Here is a 19066-nt window from a genome sequence, read left to right as displayed (position 1 = left end):
ATAACATTAACAAGTGTCAACGAGCATCAGCTGGACAGTGACACACACACCTCAGCTGTGCTGAACTGAAAGTGACTGGAGTTAGTTTTAAAAAAAGCCCTTGAATACGACTGAAGACATGATAATGTTTACTGTGATTATGGTAAGCTTATATTTCATATCACAAACACCACAGAGTAAAAACTCCTGTAACTTTAACCAGCAAAAAATAAAAATAAAAGCAGAAATCTCTTTTTTTCCTTTTTGACGATACCGATATTGACCGATAACGGCAAATGTCGGCCAATACCGATATGTGGCCGATATATCGGTGCATCCCTATCTAAAATCTAAAATGACACAGATGCCTTCCCGGTTTTAATGGGTTAAATACCTACTTGCGTGAAATTCACTATATTTAGGCTAATAATGTGAGTGAAGGTCTGCGTGACCTCCTTTCTAGATGCTTGAGCAACAGTTGAAGTGGATCAGATTGATCTATTGCAATGCTATGATCAACACTCAACAGGCACTCATGTGTGTGCATGCATATGACTTTATGTGCTCAGTATTTTTTTAATGGTTTGTATTTGTTTCATGTATAATCGTTTTTATTACCTGTCTGACAGAAGAATAAAGCACTTGTGGTGTTGTTGTTGAGAGGCACGGTGACTCTGTGCATAATGAGTGTGATTTTTACTCTTTGTTTTGCTATTTTTGACCAGCCAAAGAAATCTAAAATGACACAGATGCGTTCCCAGATTGACTGGGTTAAAGTTGGATAGTTTGATCAATATTTCATCATGTGTCTGTGGCTTTCTGTCTGATATAACTTTACTTTAGACATTTGGGAGAACAGTGAGCGAAAAGTTAACTTGTTCCACTGAGCCTCTTCACACACACAAACACATGCACACACACTAGGGCTGTCACCATAAAGAAATGTTGACGATTAACACATTCCCTGGCATTGACGTAGACCTACGTCATTTCAAATCCAACTGTTGACCGCCAATGACGTAGATCTATGGCAAAAAAAATTTAAAGCTAGAGGGCGCTCTTCGCTAACCTATGAATGATCCCTTGACTGCGAGAGAAGGAATAGACGGAAATGACGTCATCCCAAAATGATTCACTTCCGTCCACTCCCATGTTATAAGATGTAGAAAAACACATCTAGCTCGGATTGTTTTATGAAAACGAGCCATATTCAATCGCGTAGAAAAAAAATGTTTTGGTGGATAGACGAGAAAAAAATCTATTATCTATTATTGTGACAGGTCTAACACACACACAAACACACACACACACACACACACACACACACACACACACACACACAGCCTGGCATGGCCAGACTAATATCACTGCGTAGATATTACTCTGGAATTTCTGTGTGGAACCTGCATTTCCGAGGGGCAAATAAAGAAAATGTCTCTGGCGATAAACCCGCCCCATATTTGCATACTGGTTGGACCCTCACAACTTCGGAGGGAGAGAAATACAATCTCTTTGAGGGCCGCCAGACCTAATCTGCCAAGGGCAATTTTTTGCGAATGGCAGATTCGTCTGGAACCAGGCTCACACACACACACACACACACACACACACACACACACACACACACACACACACACACACACACACACACACACACACACACACACACACACACACACACACACACACACACACACACACACACACACACACACACACACACACACTTACTTTCTTGCTCTTATGCATGCACACTAGCCATCAGGTGTTTCAATCATGACATCACCCAAATCCTCCGTTACACCTAAAAATACATAAAGACACACACACACAAACACACACACACGCACACACACTAAACACGCATGCGGTTGCCTTACCTGTAGTGACATAAGCCCCTCCCCCTGCAGATGAGCAGCGACATCCGCGGGCGTGATGTCACGTCTCGGGGGAAGTGGGCGTGGTCTGCGGTGCTCCAGGCGCCTCTTGTCCTTCTTGTACAGCAGCGCCGCGAACGCCAGGATGTTCAGGAACAGCAGCGACGCTCCGACCGCGATGGTCACCGACAGCTCGGTGGAGTAGTCCTCGTTGGGGACTCGCACGCCGTTCTCCCCCCCTTGGTCTAACGACGGCTCGGGGGGCTGCGGCGTGCCCCCCTGCGACCCCGGGTGCCGCGTGCTGCTCGGGGGCCAGCCTTTGGCCAGGCGTTTCGTGTAGGAATAAGGGGTATCGTCCTGGGGGTTGGGACTGTGCGTGAAGGAGGACACCGACTGGAGGAGTTCGTTGACGTGATGCAAGTGGGGCACCAGCTGGAGCCAGAAGGAGATCTTGGTGGCTCTGTAGTGGTCCCTGACGCGAGGCTTGAGCCCGATGTGAAGGTACAGCTGCTCCTTGGGGGTGTATTTAGACCAGGCCACTTCTTCAAAGCGATTAGGCTTCGTGTGGATGAACTTGGTGTCTTGAGGTACCGGCTGGTTTGGATCACTGCAGGGAAAAGAGACACAGACAGTGGGGTCATGTGTTGCCCATTACAGAGCGTAGACCAGGCCAAGGACCCCCTAGCTGAGAGAGAGATGAAGCAGGGACCCCCTCTATATTGTATCAAAATTGGGTTTCAGATTAAACTTTTTACTTGGTCTGCTCTTTTTTCCCGCTACACCTATACAATAGCCAATCTACAAGCTCACAACGCCTCGCAGTGCGAGGCGTTGTGAGCTTGTAGATCTACTATTTTTGGCTAAAGTTCTCCTCAGAAAAGGGATGCTAGGGTTCAAGTGGTTAATGTAAAAAAATAAATCATATCACACATATAGATTTGGCGGCCCCCTTGTAGTAACTCTGAGGACCCCCTAGGGGTCCCGGACCCCCTGCTGAAGACCCCTGGTGTAGACTGTGTGTAGGTCACCTGTTGTTTTCCCTCACATTATACCAGTCGAAAGTAGTTAACATTAACAAACAGGAGTCTGAGGAGGATTTATAATAAACAAGGTCCCGTTTGTATTCGGTTTGTAATTTGCTACCTGGATTTCACTAAACTCATTGGGATAAAAACTAGTTATTATGTTAGAAACTTGCCTGCCGTAGAAACATACACTTAGACAATCACATGCGGGCGAACACAAAGTGACACAAAGATGAATAGAAACAGTGTGTTGGTTAGTGTTACTGGGGAGAGACACGTGAATGGGGCCTAGGGAAATGCCAGCACACAATAGAAAGAAATAATGATGGGCAGAAAGAAACCCATCAATCCTCATTTGAAATGAATAAAAGCTGTTTCCAAAAGAAACACACTCGAAACCCTGACAATGACGACAGACATGTATTTTAGTCTATTTATAGGATAATTTCGGTCAGTGAAAGGGAAATAACACACAGGACGATATTCTCAGACTTGGCACTTACGTGCTATGTACTTCCTTGTCAATCAATGCATACGCTAACAACACGAGTAAACAAACAAACAAACTGCAGAGGAAATTCATGGACAGCCCGGCTTCGGCTTGGACACAGGAACGGTGCGTTTGCATTCATGTGCACGGGGCGTAAAAATACACATTAGAGGGCATCGTGTTCTGCTTTTTCGTATCTGCTGCCCCAGTTCTCCCTTCCTACCCAGATGCACTGTGATGGGAGTGAAACGTTAATAGCAAGTGTCACGTTGCTTATTAACCCATTAAAACCGGCAACCCATGTTATTTTATACGTTGGCTATTCAAAAATAGCAGATATACCAAGCTCTTAGCGCAGCACAGAGTGCCGCGCTATGAGCTTGTAAAATATATATATTATATATCATATGCTATTTTTTTTTAAATCTTTGACAATATATATTTTGTAACATTTTTAACTCAAATCTTTGCTTCTGGGGGGGTCGACGGCCAAATTCATATAATTTTGGAGGTCCTTGACAAGTTTGAGCACCACTGATAGAGCAACATGAGTTTTTCAGAAAACTGTTAGGATTTAGAAGACATTTGTAGAATCCCCAGAAGCAAAGATTTGAGTTACAAATGTTCGCTTTAAAAAAATACATATATTCAAAGATTTGCAAAAGTTTTAGCACTATGAGCTTGTTCTATTTTTGAATAGCCAAAGAAATCTATAAAAATGATGCAGTCTATGCTTTCCCGGTCCTCGTGGATTAAAACTCTTGCACACTGGAATTTTCAACTGCCCCCCCGCCCCCCCATATGAGTGTTCATTTAACTATGAGAGTGTAGAAATGGGGTGTAAGTGATGTGTTTAATAATCATTATAGATTAGGTTCAGTAACAGGGGTCTACCGATCTCTCCCGCTCTTTAGTAAACAGAGGTCGGGAAACCAATTTTATGTTTCATCACTTCCAATTTCACTTGTTTATCCAGTATGAGTTTTCTCTCCTGATTGGATAAAATTGATATCCAGACATGAAAATGTATTTTCTGTTTCGGGGGGACCTCAACACTTTACAGCAATGGCTGCTATTAGTGTATTTAAAAAAGGAATAACAAAACAAAAAAGTACAAGCCCTTTAAATGAGGGCTCAGGAGGATTTGACAGTGTGGATGAAACAACTTTCAAGGCCTTTGGCAAGGCATCCACTTATTGTACTTGTAGTGTAATCGAATGTTTTTTTTTTTTTTTACTATTCCAAACTTTAAAGAACAGAGTTTGAATACTGGCCTAATTCTGTCCGTGGAGAGATACTATGGCTCTTTGGAGATTTAGACCTGCACGTCTAGACTACAGATGCCTCGCTAAATCTAAAGAGGTCTCAGTGCAGAGAGTGCGAGTCTCTATTGGAGTAATTACTAGTAATTACTCACGGAGTAATTACTAGTAATTATTCACTTGGAGCAGCACAGAAAAAGGTCCATCCTCAACTAGTACCATTATTTTATAAATTATGTTTAAGTAGCATGATATGGGCCACAGTTATCGGGGTAAATGATCAGTTTTGTAAAATGCTTGATATGCCATTATTCTTTATTATGTTTTCTCTTCTCTTTGTATTTGTCTTGTGATCTTGCAGCATTGATGGGCGAAGCTTTTAAAGATTAGAAGCTGAAGTTGAAGAGGAGATAAAATGATAATGGGAGGGCAAAGACAATAGAGAACAGAAGAGAAGAAACAGAAAAAGAGAAGAGAAAATAGTACTTTTAATAATGATGGCTACTAAAGCTAGAATGGGTTTCTCAACGGCCTTGTAAAGATTATTTAGCAAAACAAACGATCTGACAGAATTCGGAATTGAGATTGATACGATGAGCACTTAACCGTCTGCCAAAATGAGTCAGAGTGGGTTATATATTTCAACCACAGTTGGTTCTTAAATCACATTTTCAGTCAGAAATTGGACTCGGCAGCTAGATAACCTGCACAAATCTATCCTTTTCCAATGAGCATCTTTATTTCGGTGTTTGGTGTAAACCCATAAGGATATTTACCCTCCACTGCTGCATCTTCCTTCCTCTTTCCCCATTCTGAAAACTCAACTCTCCAGTTTTTTAGAAAGCCACTCATCTGTGGAGAGATTCTTCTTTTCATAACCCCTGGCAACGACGACACTTGCACATATTTATATAAATATTCTGAGGGTTTTACCATTTATTATTCCAACAAATTGACCATAAATTAAGCATCATGGAGCAAGGGAATAATTAAAAGAAATACATTTCCCAAGAAGCCAGAAATCAAAGAATGTGGAATAATATTTTGGTTAATAATTGATAAGAATTTCGTCCCTACTACTCTTTTAGGGTATCTTAACTATTAGGAGCAGTGGGCGCTATTAATGTTAATAAAACATCTACTGATGCACAAACTTGGACACATCACTGGGTGTTTCGGGTCTTGCGACTCCTCTAGGCGACCCGACCGAGGCTGATCAGACCCTGGCCTGTGTCCAAGTAGCATGCTACTGCCACATTAATGCAGTGCCTGGGGAGAAGTGCCTTACTCAGGGACACTTCGACACATAGACAGGGCAAACCGGGGGACAAACCAGGGGGCGAATCAGGGGGGGACCTTCTGATTGCCAGACAGGCTCTCTACTTATTCAGCTAGGCCGCCGAAGGTTGCTGTTGTAAACAGATAACATTTCAAGTCACGATGACAATAATGATAATTTTAAGGGATATTTGACTTTCAAACATGTTTGGGGTCATTTTAATGTCTAATCAGGCTTTTGTGAGCACCCCAGACAGTTTTTTAGTTGCTTGATTCAGTATTTAGATATTTGATATTCATTATACAAACCCATTGTAACTTCAAACTCCATTTTAACCATGTTAGATTCATTGAAAACACCCGTCCTTGTTTCTGGTGAGTGGTATTGGCCTTCCAATGCGCGAGGAGACATATTATATATATATATATTTTTTCAATTACTTTTTCATTTATTTTTTAAATATGAAAAGATGAAAAAAAATGAAAAAAAGTAATTGAAAAACACGGTCTCCTGACGCATTAGAAGGACAATATAAGTCACCAGAACCAAGGACGGGTGTTTTCAATGAATCTATCTAACATGGTTAAAATGGAGTTTGAAGTTACAGTGGGTTTGTATAGGAAGGGGGCATGTCTGTTAAAATCAATATCAAATGTCTAAATACTGAATAAAGCAACTTCACAAAAGCCTGATTAGACATTAAAATGACACCAAACATGTTTGAAAGTGAAATATTCCTTTAATGTTACAGATGTTTATGCATGATACGCATTCAACCCTAAGCTCACTCTACTGAATGGGCAACCAAGCTTTGACAAAGGGTCCAGTTTGCTGTGCATAGCCAATAGTGACGTTAGCCTTTTTCTCTTGATAGCATCCCAGACTATTGTCCAAACTGTCAACATTTTCAAAAGGAACATGCTGTCTAGTAAAAGGCAGGTCTTTCAATAAAATAACTTCTTTTGGAATTTTGAACAATGGTTCCATTCTCCAAATGACACTCATTTAATGTTCTACAGTGCAGTTTAATAGTCTGTCTTAGACTATGTGCATGACTGACCAAAATCTAATTAGAAACTTCTACTGTTCTGGAGAACTTTTTAAAGGTTCAACATAAAATAAAGTGATGGCCATTTCCTGTATAGTAGCATTACCCTATATTTTGGTTGTATCAAAAAAAGAAAAAATGACTACATTTATAAATAACTAACTCATCCGTAGCTTAGAACCGGTGGTCAGTTTATACAAAGTGAGTAATGGCAGCTGATATTACGTTTCTGCAGAGGTTCGAGGTTTCTTCCATTTGAAAAGGATGTTTTTCAAAGGATAACCCTCATTTGATGTCCATATCACGTAATTGTAATTTAAGAATACTTTATTATTATATTAACTTTTATAACATCCAGTGAGACCATGCATGAAGCCCTTCTGCTCCACGTTGGTCTAAGTGGGACGCTTCCATGGAAATCAATGTGTCAAGTTGAACCACTCACCCAGTCTTGGCAAAGTTGGTCCAGTAGGTCATCACTACTGCGCTCAGCATGACGTCGTTCTTAGAGAAGTTACAGTTGAACAGATCAGTAGGTCCCACCATCGGCACTCCAAACACATAGGGAACCTACACGCACACGCACACACACACGCGCACACACACACACACACACACACGCGCACACACGCACACATGCGCACACACACACGCGAGAGAGAGAGAGCAGAGAAGCGGGTCAATACAGTGCTTACTTTCTTATTAAATCTTATTGAATCACACAACATCTATCAAGTTTGTTCACTGTAGCAGTGGATATGCTAATACACTGAACAGCCTCCTAACCATATCGGCACAAAAATTAATTCCATAAGGGTTTTAAATATTTCATCCACTTGGATGGCTTGATTTGACTCCGTAAGCACTTATCACAGTACCAGTATTAAACTGAGCTAAATCAACTTCTTCCATTTCTTTTTCTTTTCTTTTCTTTTAATCTCTGAGATATGTCCACACATTGTTTTTCCATTCGATCACACACACACACACACACACACACACACACACACACACACACACACACACACACACACACACACACACACACACACACACACACACACACACACACACACACACACACACACACACACACCTAATATCACACCCAGATGGGCTGAATTATTAATCCAACTGATCAATTATTCAATCTCGCTAGGCAGCACTTTAATCTTTTTATATATACCCTCTCTCAGCATGATGATGGTGGTGAGAGAGGGTGTGTGTAATCTATCTATCTATCCAACCATTCATTCATCCATCTGTCATTGCCAGCATGGCATCACCTTACCTCATCACCGTGAGCGGAGTCAGCCCAGGGAGGGGTGGCATCGCTCTGGCAGTGGTGGTAGAAGGAGTAGAAGTAGGTGGGCGAGCCGTACTGGGCATGGAGGTCAGCCGTAGCCACCGCTGGCGCCACCCACTGGTGATCAGTGAAGAGCGCCACCAGGGTCTTACGCCGTGTCTCCGCGTTGTCCCGGTCAGCCCAGTCCGTGTACATGAACCTTTAGGGGATCAATTTGTCAGTTAGCCAGTCAACTTACACATCGATGGATCTATCTATCCATGAATCCAACTATCAATTAATGAAGCAATCGATGAATGAAATAATGAATCTATCAATCAATCTATCAGCTTTACAGTAGAAGGAATAGAATAAAAACAGAAAAATGTAATTTGCATGCACATGTATAACATATTCATACGTGCACCTTTTATGAGTACACATACATTATGTAAAACACACACACACACACACACCTTATGCTCTCTCTCAGTGTGTCCCGGCCCTCTGGGTATCCGTACAAACTATCCACAAAGTCCGACACAGCGAAGTCAAAGTCCTCGGCCGTGACGCCGTCCTCGGAATCCACGATGCCTTCCACAAACTTCACGCCCTCCCCCTGGTTAACTCCCAGCATCACGTCGTAGTTCAGAAACTCCCCCTGCTCCATCAGAATCTGGGGGTCGTCCGGTATCACGTCGCCGTCGATCACCGGGGCGAACGCCGTGTGATACTTGGCCGGCGACACGGTCTGCTCCACGAGTTCGCGGTAACTCCGCCCCTGGAGGCAGGCTACCAGTTGGGTGCTGTCGTCGATGCCACAGCCCACCCTCTCCCCGAGCTGCCGGGCGTATTTACTGGGCTGGTAGTTGACGGCCCAGCTGGCTAAAGCGCTGCCACTCTGGATGATGGCCCTGTGGAACAGGTCTGTGGACACACATGAGCAGGCATATGAATATACAGATACATTGATGCATTTTGTCCACACATGGCTGCACACGCATATTATGCAAACACTCGTGGACGCGCGCACGCGCATATATATTGTGCATACATAGATATTTTATGCACGGATACACACAGTCATAAACACGCTGGGATATTAGGCTGCACACACATGCATGCACACACACGTATATGCACACCGACACGCATGAATCCCACATTTGGATACATACACTTGCAAATAGACAATACGGCACTCATACAACAAATAAAAAGCATTTGGAACACACATTAAAGTAGTATTTATTATGTTGGCTCTGGGTAATAATAGGCCAGGCTTAAGGGTCAAGGTTAGGTTAGTCAATCAGGATTTAAAGTTCAACGTTCTCATAGCGATCAGCACAGAGTACTTGGAGTGAGTGTGCGAGCTTATTAATATTCCTTATTAAGAAAAATCAATTACAGGGGATAAAAACTGAATCACTGAACACCTATAAAAGTCCCATACCCCTAAATGTCGTAGCTTTCTCAGATTTATGGCCTTGATTAACCACCGTTAAAGTGCCAAAAGCCTTTCTACACGGCTTTGCCAAAAAAGGAACAGCAGTGGCTAGTTTAGAGAAGCACGCTTGTGGCTGAGGGTTCCTGGCTTAATCCCCCAGACGCTGGGTAGGAAAGCGTGACACCCACTCCTCCCTCCTTACCCACTGTTCCTCTGAAACAGTGGGTATGCTGTCACTGAGCAAGGCACTAATACCCCAACCGTTGAGCTGCTCATCGGCGAACATTATAAGACTGTGATGGTACTGGGCAGCAGCCGGATGTGAATATGTGGCCACAGTAAAATCCTCAGTTAGTTTTAACTCAGATGTGTAAAAATGGGTTCCTTCGGGTCAATATTTATACTCTCTTCAATTTCAAGTTCAATTCACACAGAGGATTTTACTGTGTATGAGTGCGAAGGAGGCTTTTGCTCAAAAAAGGACCTTCGTACTCAGCGAACATGCCCTGGGTTTAAAGAGGGGGGGGGGACCAGGCAAAGTAAAACGCCATAGGCTGGTATGAGTTTTAATCCATAGCCATTACCCTCAGAGTAGTGGGACAAGGTGAGCAGGCTGACACAGGAGGCTCCAGCCCCTGAGCCAAATACAGTGACCCTGTCTGGGTCTCCTCCGAAGGCGGCAATGTTCTCCTTCACCCAGCGCAGGGCCTGGATCTGGTCCAACAGCCCATAATTACCCTTTGCTGCCTGGTCGCCGGTACTCAGGAACCCTGCAGGTAGACAGACAAGATGTGTTAACTATAATTAATTAATATAATTAATATGCAGAGGAACAGTGGTGGAAAAATGATTAAAACCTTGGATGTTTACATGGTCTTGTATGGCTTGAGCAGCACCCCTGAGGTCCATGAAACCTATTTTCAGATGGATGTTCGGCATCTGACTACGTCTTGCTTCCTATGAGTTACCCTTTTCATCTGTTTTTGAGGTTTGAGTGCAGCAAAAAATATTGAGGGGATGGAATTTGCATTGTTAACACCAAATATTGAATGCATTCCCACTCGTTAACATTGGCAATGAAAGGGGGGTTCATGGCTCTCTCTCTATCCCAACATCTATACTGTTAGATCACCATAAATCAACCAGTGTGCATGCACGCGTGAGCATACCTGAGCACTCATGTATTTGAGCTAGTGCTCCCTCTCTCATAAACACATATGCACCATGAGCCGGCTGTTAAAACAGCATCAATGCCATATTCCCTGTACAGCTCAAGTCTCTGGGAGCTTGAGAATATTATAATTACCCATAAAAAAACAAAACAAAGGACTCTAATATCAGCTCACTCCACTACAGTACAGTATATCTCATTACTGCAGTAGCTCATTTCTCTGAAGCTCCTCTGAAGACTGCTACTCAACTCATATAATGAACAAGGAATACATCACTGTGCAAAACAATATATTCTATCAATTGCATGCAATCTTCTCAGACGCATGAATCATATCATCTGCAAATTAGATTGTAATGAGAGTTTCGGGTTTGCAGTAAGGGCCGGTGCTGTTTTAAAAATGTCCCTGGGCCAAACTAAGCCCATTTCCCCACAGTCAGGTACGACCTATTTTCTTTTCTTCTAAGTTTTATACAGTTTTTGGTTTATATAAGCTCACCTTGCTGTCAGGCCTCATGGATAAGGACGATGATGACGATGCAGAGAGAGATGAGGAAGAGGACAATGAAGAGGCTGTCGCTGCTTTTGTTCTTGATGAAGACAATGATGCTACTGATGATGATAATGATGATGATGATGATGATGATATGATGATGATGATAATCCTACTGAAATTGCATAGAAGTAAAAGCTTTTAAAAATAGAATAGAAGAATAGGCTCTATGCACAGAAGCCATATTGGGAAATACATTTGGCCTCTTCCTAACTTCCTTCACAGATGTTACCAATGATACTAATGAAGGCTCTGTTCCATTTAGTGTTAGCCTGGTTCCAGACCATAGACCCCGCCCACTCTCTGAGTGAGCTCCTCTTGGTCTGGTGTCATAATGTGAGCCTATGGCTTTTCACGGTCGAAGAAAAATCTGTCAAATCAGAGTCGGAGGTGGGGGTGGTCTAACGACAAGCCAATCAGCGAATATCTGCTAAAACAAGACCAGGAGACCTGGTTCTGCCAGACCCAGAATAAGTACTTTATAAGATCAGAGCACTACGTCACGGCTAAGCCGGACTTCACATGACGTGTCAGTCTGTGTCTATGCCCATGTATGGACGAAAGGGGGACAGACTTTTTTGGCTGGGGCCGGAGGACAAAGTGACCATGCCCATGTATGGACGAAACAGGTACAAAGCCTCATGTAAGCCCGAAGCCCCGAGGGAAATTTGAATTCCCTCCCCCTAGTAATCGCGGACATTGCAGCCAATTTCAGACTGAAGCTCCATGCAGCTTCAGGCTGATAATCAGGCTAATTTAGTGTAGTACAGTGGTAGCACAGTGGATCTCAAACAGTGTTTTAATTTCAACTACCCCATAACTTTGAGTGTACAAATGAAACCAAATGGACCCTTATGGGTCCATTGGTTCCATTTGCACACATTCAGAGTTACACACACCGTTAGGGGCCATTTGGAACCCCCTCAAGGAACAGTGAGGGTCCCTGGACCCCAATTTGAAACCCACTGGTGTAGCAGTCTTTCAAGGGAGGTAACATGCACAATATCAGCACCCTGACTATGAAGGAAGTAAGGAAGAGGCCCAATTTCTTTCCAATATGGCTGCTGTGCATAGATCCTATTGATCTGGGATCACTGGTCAGCTCAGGGGATCATATAGTGTCTTTAAGTCTTTAGGTCATTACTTACAGAAGTGTTTTTGGTTGTGCACACATCCTCCCATTTGACTTCATGTACAATAAACTGCCAGTATGGATAACTTGAAATACCTGAACCAATGCAACTTTGAAAACATGGTCCTAAAAAAATATTTCACAATTTGAGTGCATGCATGAACTACCGGACCATGATCCAGTCCGGATGACAACATAACTTATGTCGCCTTGTGCCAAGGTTTTCTGCAAGTAATTCTATCGCAAAATCGTAAAATTATAGCTAACGAGATGCTGGAAGAAGCCAGAACACTGATTCCGCACTTAATGCATTCAAGCCTTGAGCTTTTCATACCTGTCAAGAATTGGGAAATATACAGGAAAACCAGATTTTCCCTGTTCAGACAGCCATGAAAAAGATCTGAGTCACAGACGTGACGAGGACCACATTTAATGTAAAACTAGCTTATGGGGACTCATTCATTCCCTCAAGGGACATTAAAATGTATTCTCTCATTGAACAAAGCCTACCAAAATTGCATTCACACACTGTTCTCATTCAAGAATAAAGGTGGAATGTATTGTTAGAGTGATTGTGAAGAAATAATGTTTGATAACATTGATTGACCATGCATTTTTCAAATTGAACAATGGCTTCTTGGAGGAGTTTTACAGTCCCTGTGGCGTGAAATTTATTCACATAAAGGGGGATGGAATATCCAGTTACCAGTATTTTCTTCCAATGCTCTGCAAAACGTTTTCTATTAAACAAAGCAGACACAATACTCTCTGGAGATAATTTAGCTTACGTTGTCACCATTGTACTCACTAAAATACATTTTGAAGTACCAAAACAGTGGGCACATAATACTTTCTTTATTCAATTGACTCTGCACCTAGAGGACCAACAAAAATTAAAACACCAAAATTGGATTTCTAAAGTCTCTAACATCATGTGACAGCAGCACTGTAATTCTATTGCACTTTTATTGCAACTTACAGTATGACTGACTTTGCACTTACCATGCCAATATACAGTAACTATGAACTCATATCCATCAAAACAAACTGGAGGCATTTGTAAATTATTTTGCGCCTCTTATTTGTCTGTGTCTTCTATGCTGCTTAGTTGCTTGTAAATCAAATTCCAAGGATCAATGAAGGTATCACTCAATCACAAAGTGTTGATAAACAGTCAGCAAAGCGTTAAGAAGGTAAATATAGGTAACTCAACAAAATCACAAAATCTGTATTATCAATATCAATCTGGTTTGATCTCATTGATAATTGAGTGAAGATTTGCTGCAGTGTAAAACATTTCCTCTAAAAGATGTACTGGTTTTATAAAACGGATAGTTCCATTGCTTGATTCTGGATAATGCATACATTTAAACTAGTTTTATTAAACAGATAGTTCCATTGCTTGATTCTGGATAATGCATACCGTTCGGTACCTTCCATGCATTTTCATAGCAACTTCCTTGTTTTTGCAGGGAATTGCACAGACTACTTTCTTGTAGTGTGTTGAAGTGAAATTGTTATTAATAACAACTTCATTCAAATGTTTATTCTTTTTCATTTTACATGTCATATGCCTGCCATATTTGGTAACCACAGCCTTTATTGCTTTATTAGAATGCACGCACATTGTTGATTTTATCTCTACTACTTACTGACCTACAGTAATAGACTGAAATGACATTTCTTCAGGCCCCTAAAGCCCCATACTTCTATCTATCAGAATTCCACTGTTTTACCCCCACTGCAATATATTCCGTTCACCAGATATATGTCCTAAAAGAATATGAGGGTGAGCTGTCATCGAGAAATGCATGGGCTTTACAATCCTGTTGGTTGAGCGTTCATTATTTGTTGTCCATGGACCCAGCAACCATAAAGAGATTTATCACAATCAGGTGATATATCAATGATCGTGGCGGTAAACAGTAAAGCCTGAAGCAATAAGCACAAAATTGCTGCACAGTAGGTCACTGGTTATCGCATGGAGCTAACCCTACCATGGATAGAGGTTCCTTTCCCTACACAGCAGAATTGGTACACAAAATGAACACAGCCAGTGCGTGCATGCCAAATGGCTTATGGAATATATACTGTAAATATATATATTATACATTACCCAGTACTCCTAGGCGGTAGTTGAGGGTTACGACTATAACGTTGCCATAGCTCGCTAGCACACTGCCGTCCATCATGTTTCCTGTGCCCTCTGTGTATGAGCCACCGTGAACATACACCATTACTGGACGCTGGCCTCCTTCCTCATGGATGTCTAGCACAGAAAGAGGGGGGAAGGGAGGGGATGGTGAGAAGGGAGGAATGGGAGTGATGGATGAGAGGACCGGTGTGATGGAGGATAGAAGGTAGGGGAGAGAAAGAGCGAGAGAGAGGATTGAAAGACAGAGACAAACAGGCAGAGACAGATGAACTTCACGTTTCCTTTTTAAACCGGAATATCTAGCATAGTGAAACTGAACTCCTCATAACAGTAGGAGTGGGCCCGGGCCGCCGGTGAGGCGGTCTGGGAACCTAGGCTGCAATCGAATCCCAATTCCGACGACCTTTGCTGCCTGTCACTCCCTCTACTGTCCTATCAAATAAGACATAAAAGCCCAAAAATATATATATACTGTATATTTGTGTGTGTGTGTGTGTGTGTGTGTGTGTGTGTGTGTGTGTGTGTGTGTGTGTGTGTGTGTGTGTGTGTGTGTGTGTGTGTGTGTGTGTGTGTGTGTGTGTGTCCACATGTATACATACAGTATGTGTGTGAACTGATACATTATGTTTTAGTAATCTCATATCTCTCACAATTCCTTTCATAGACAGAGGCAGAATCTCGTTGATAAGTCAGACAGGTGGCACCGCGTCAGTGCTGGTGTGCGAGCGCAGACGTTTGTGTGTGTTTGAATAGACCTTGTTGTGTTCACACGCATCCGCTCACCTTCCTCTGTGGGAACGTAAATATTGAGGTAGAGACAGTCCTCGCTCTGGTGAGTGAGATACGTCGCCGCTATGTCCAGGTTCGCCGTGAGCCAGGACGGCATCATGTCTCCCAGCATGCTCCTCTCGTCCAGCGACTGCGGGCACACGGGTGCAAACTGTGTCACGTTGCGTATTCCCGGCCAGGGCAAGGGAGGCTCGGGTGCCTGGAAGCGGCGGTCCCCCGTGGGGGGCCTGGCGTAGGGGACGCCCAGGTACTGGATGACGGGCCCCAGGAGGTCGGAGGGCAGCGGGGTCAGGACGCCACGGATGCGACCCTGTACCGTGGAGATGACGGGCACCGTCTGCTGCGCCCAGGAGGACGCCGGACAGAGATAGAGTGAGACGCTGAGGGAGAGGAGGAAGGAGGAACAGAGCGAAAGGAGGGATGAGGGAAATGAGGGAAATGAGGGAGGAAGGAGCGGGCCTGGGGCCATTCTTCTCATCCTGGGCTCAGACATGACGGCCTGTTGGGAGTGTGGGAGATGGGCGTCGGATGGAGCGAGCGGGGGTCAAATGTTATGGATGTGTTGACCCTTCAGAGGTATCCAACACACACACACAGCTGTAGCTGTTTGGCCGGGTCCATAGCACACACTAGAGCTCTGATCTTGGTCTTTCATCCACTGGTGCCAGTCCTTCGTCCACTTCGGGACGTGCGCGTGTCTGTGTCCGTGTGTCCGTGTGTCCGTGTGTCCTTGTGTGTGTGTGTGTGTGTGTGTGTGTGTGTGTGTGTGTGTGTGTGTGTGTGTGTGTGTGTGTGTGAGTGTGTGTGCGTGTGTTCACGTGTGCAGATTAGAGGGGTTTGGTTTAGTTAGGGTTTGCAGCCGCGGCGTGTGTGTGTGCCAGTGTGTGAGTCAGTGATTCTGTTTCTCTGAGAGTGTGGTGACTCAGTGAGTCAGTCCTTGAGTTAGTGCGTTTCTGTGTGTCTGTGTGTCTGTGTGTATGTGTGTGTGTGTGTGCGTGTGTGTGTGTGTGTGTGTGTGTGTGTGTGTGTGTGTGTGTGTGTGTGTGTGTGTGTGTGTGTGTGTGTGTGTGTGTGTGTGTGTGTGTGTACGTGCGTGCGTGCGTGCGTGCGTGCGTACGTGCGTGCGTGCGTGCGTGCGTGCGTGCGTGCGTGTGTGTGTGTGTGTCTTAGACAAGGGAGCTGTGTAAGCGTGTCCCACGTTATGTAAACAGTAGCATCACTGTTCTTCTGTCACTCTCTCCTTCCGGTCACCCCCATAACAAGCCCAAACTGCATGCTGAAAAATAGAGAACGGGAGAGAGACACAGGAACAGAGAGAGAGAGACACACACAAAGAGGGAACGAGAGGGAGAGAGAAAAAAGGAGAGAATTAATTAGACCTATTATAATAATTGCATTGTAAAGTAAACAAAGCACAACACGATTTATTTGCTTTTCAAATAGGCTTGCAAGCACACATAATGTCTTTCTCTCTCAGACACAAACCGCACATCAAATAAATAGGTTATGCTGGATCACTGCTGTTCACTTTAAAAATAGAGGTGAGAGGGAGATTGAGGCAAGCGAGTCATTGTCCCCTTAACTCTGTGTCAATTTGTAGTCTCTATGTTCTAAAAGACGTGTGTTTGTCCCTGATATACTAGGGAAGACAGAGACATATGTCACAACAACCTCGCAAGGCAGGCGTTGCACAGATCACATGGAACGGGGGAGATGGGGAGGGGGGTCACGTTGAACGCCTAATTACACCCTGAACACACCGCAGGGCCCGTGACCTGCATGTAGCATAAGGTAGAGAGCCAGTGATGGCACACACACACACAAACACACACACACACACACACACACACACACACACACACACACACACACACACACACACACACACACACACACACACACACAATCTGAGGCTCTTGCGCATGTATAATAAGCATACATATACACTTACAAGGCGGGCTCACACACACACACACACACACACACACACACACACACACGCACACGCACACGCACACGCACACGCACACGCGGACACACACACACACACACACACACACACACACACACACACACACACACACACACACACACACAGCTGCTCCCAAGCCGCCGCTGCTAGAGCCTATCTCTCTCCAGGGGCCTTAGGGCAGAATATCAACACATACGAATGCAGCGACATCCATTTCCATCTAATCATACACACACACACACACACACACACACACACACACACACACACACACACACACACACGCACACACAACTAGTCTCTCTCTCTCTCTCTCTCTCTCTCTCACACACACACACACACACACACACACACACACACACACACACACACACACACACACACACACACACACACACACACACACACAGCTGCTCCAGACAGCACAGTTATTATTATGCTGTGTAAAATGAGCAGCACTGCTCCTCCCGTCTCAGATTGTATTGGTGTGTCGGCTATTCAAGGTGCTAGTTAACATTCCAGTGGTGATATCACACACACGCTGATGAATAACGCTCCATTTATCAAGGCAAACCCGCCTGGTTTCTAGATAGAAGTGTAGCTGACAGCAACCCCCACCCCCTTGTGTTTTTTTTTCTTTCTTTCCTTGACAGCAGATAATGACACGGTGGATTTATTAAGAGTTATCTCCAAATGATCACTGAGATCATCACAAAAAAGAAAGAAAGAAAAAATCTATTGTTTCTAAAAAAAAACATAAAAAATAAAAAATATATACAGCCTATATATATCAAATAAAATATAAATAAAAAGAAGACGAACAAAAAATCTGCTTGGACTGGCAGAATCTATAGTCTAAAACCTCTATGCCAGTGGTTCTCAACCAGTGGTCCGGGGACCACCAGTGGTCCTTGAGGGGGTTCCAGGGGGTCCCCAGCCAAATTAATAATTAGGAACCAAATTGACCCTTGTATATCTGTAACTCTGAGAGTGTACAGATGGAACCAAATGGACCCTGACGGGTCCATTTGGTTCCATTTGTACCCTCTCAGAGTTAAATGAACACTGATAATGATGATACAGTGTAGATTGGGGACCCCCAAGATATCAAAATGGTTGAGTCCCTGGCATATCTTTTCAAATGGGGGTCCGTGGGCTAATATGTGTCAATTTGGGGGTCCTTGACGCGAAAAAGGTTGAAAACCAGCTGCTCTATGCACTGAAGCTGACTACGGCAAAAGAAACAAGGGGGGGAATAAAGCACCAACCTTGCCTTCATGTCCGCTGCAGTAAAATCTCAAAAGACAAAATGCAGGCTATAGCATCCATCCATAGACCCAGGATGAGAAGATGTGTGGAATGTTCCCATGGACCAGGTTCCGATAAACCGCAATATTCGCCTCGTGTTTGCTTGCTTGCTTGCTGCTGCTGCAGCTCGTCCGTCCGACGTGCCCGGGATAGATAGGATATTATTATTGGAATATATTCCACTGGAGACTGTGCGGGGTTTTTCAGGGTGCAATATTAAAGCTTCCTTCGGGGATAAAACGCGTCAATCATGGGAACCGACGGGGGGGGGGGGAAATAAATACCGTTTGGATG

General features: G+C 43.8%; 1 protein-coding gene across 1 annotated transcript in view; it reads right to left on the bottom strand.

Moving 5' to 3' along the window:
• Positions 1 to 15619, bottom strand: part of LOC311064497 (neuroligin-4, X-linked-like) — a gene marked incomplete at its 3' end in the record, with an annotated part of 16977 nt that extends 1358 nt beyond the window's left edge. Inside the window, exons 1-7 of the mRNA XM_084084338.1 lie at positions 15487 to 15619; positions 14665 to 14817; positions 10277 to 10462; positions 8722 to 9172; positions 8252 to 8465; positions 7406 to 7530; positions 1872 to 2463 (exon numbers count right to left, since the gene is read on the bottom strand). Coding sequence (XP_083940464.1) covers positions 1872 to 2463; positions 7406 to 7530; positions 8252 to 8465; positions 8722 to 9172; positions 10277 to 10462; positions 14665 to 14817; positions 15487 to 15604 — 1839 coding nt within the window. The 5' untranslated portion in view covers positions 15605 to 15619. The remainder of the gene's footprint in view (positions 1 to 1871; positions 2464 to 7405; positions 7531 to 8251; positions 8466 to 8721; positions 9173 to 10276; positions 10463 to 14664; positions 14818 to 15486) is intronic.
• Positions 15620 to 19066: the final 3447 nt, after the last annotated feature.

Source organism: Gymnoscopelus microlampas, assembly GCF_963454915.1.
Source record: "Gymnoscopelus microlampas genome assembly, chromosome: 17".
NCBI classification, from domain to species: Eukaryota; Metazoa; Chordata; class Actinopteri; order Myctophiformes; family Myctophidae; genus Gymnoscopelus; species Gymnoscopelus microlampas.
This window is presented reverse-complemented; position numbering and strand designations above follow the sequence as displayed.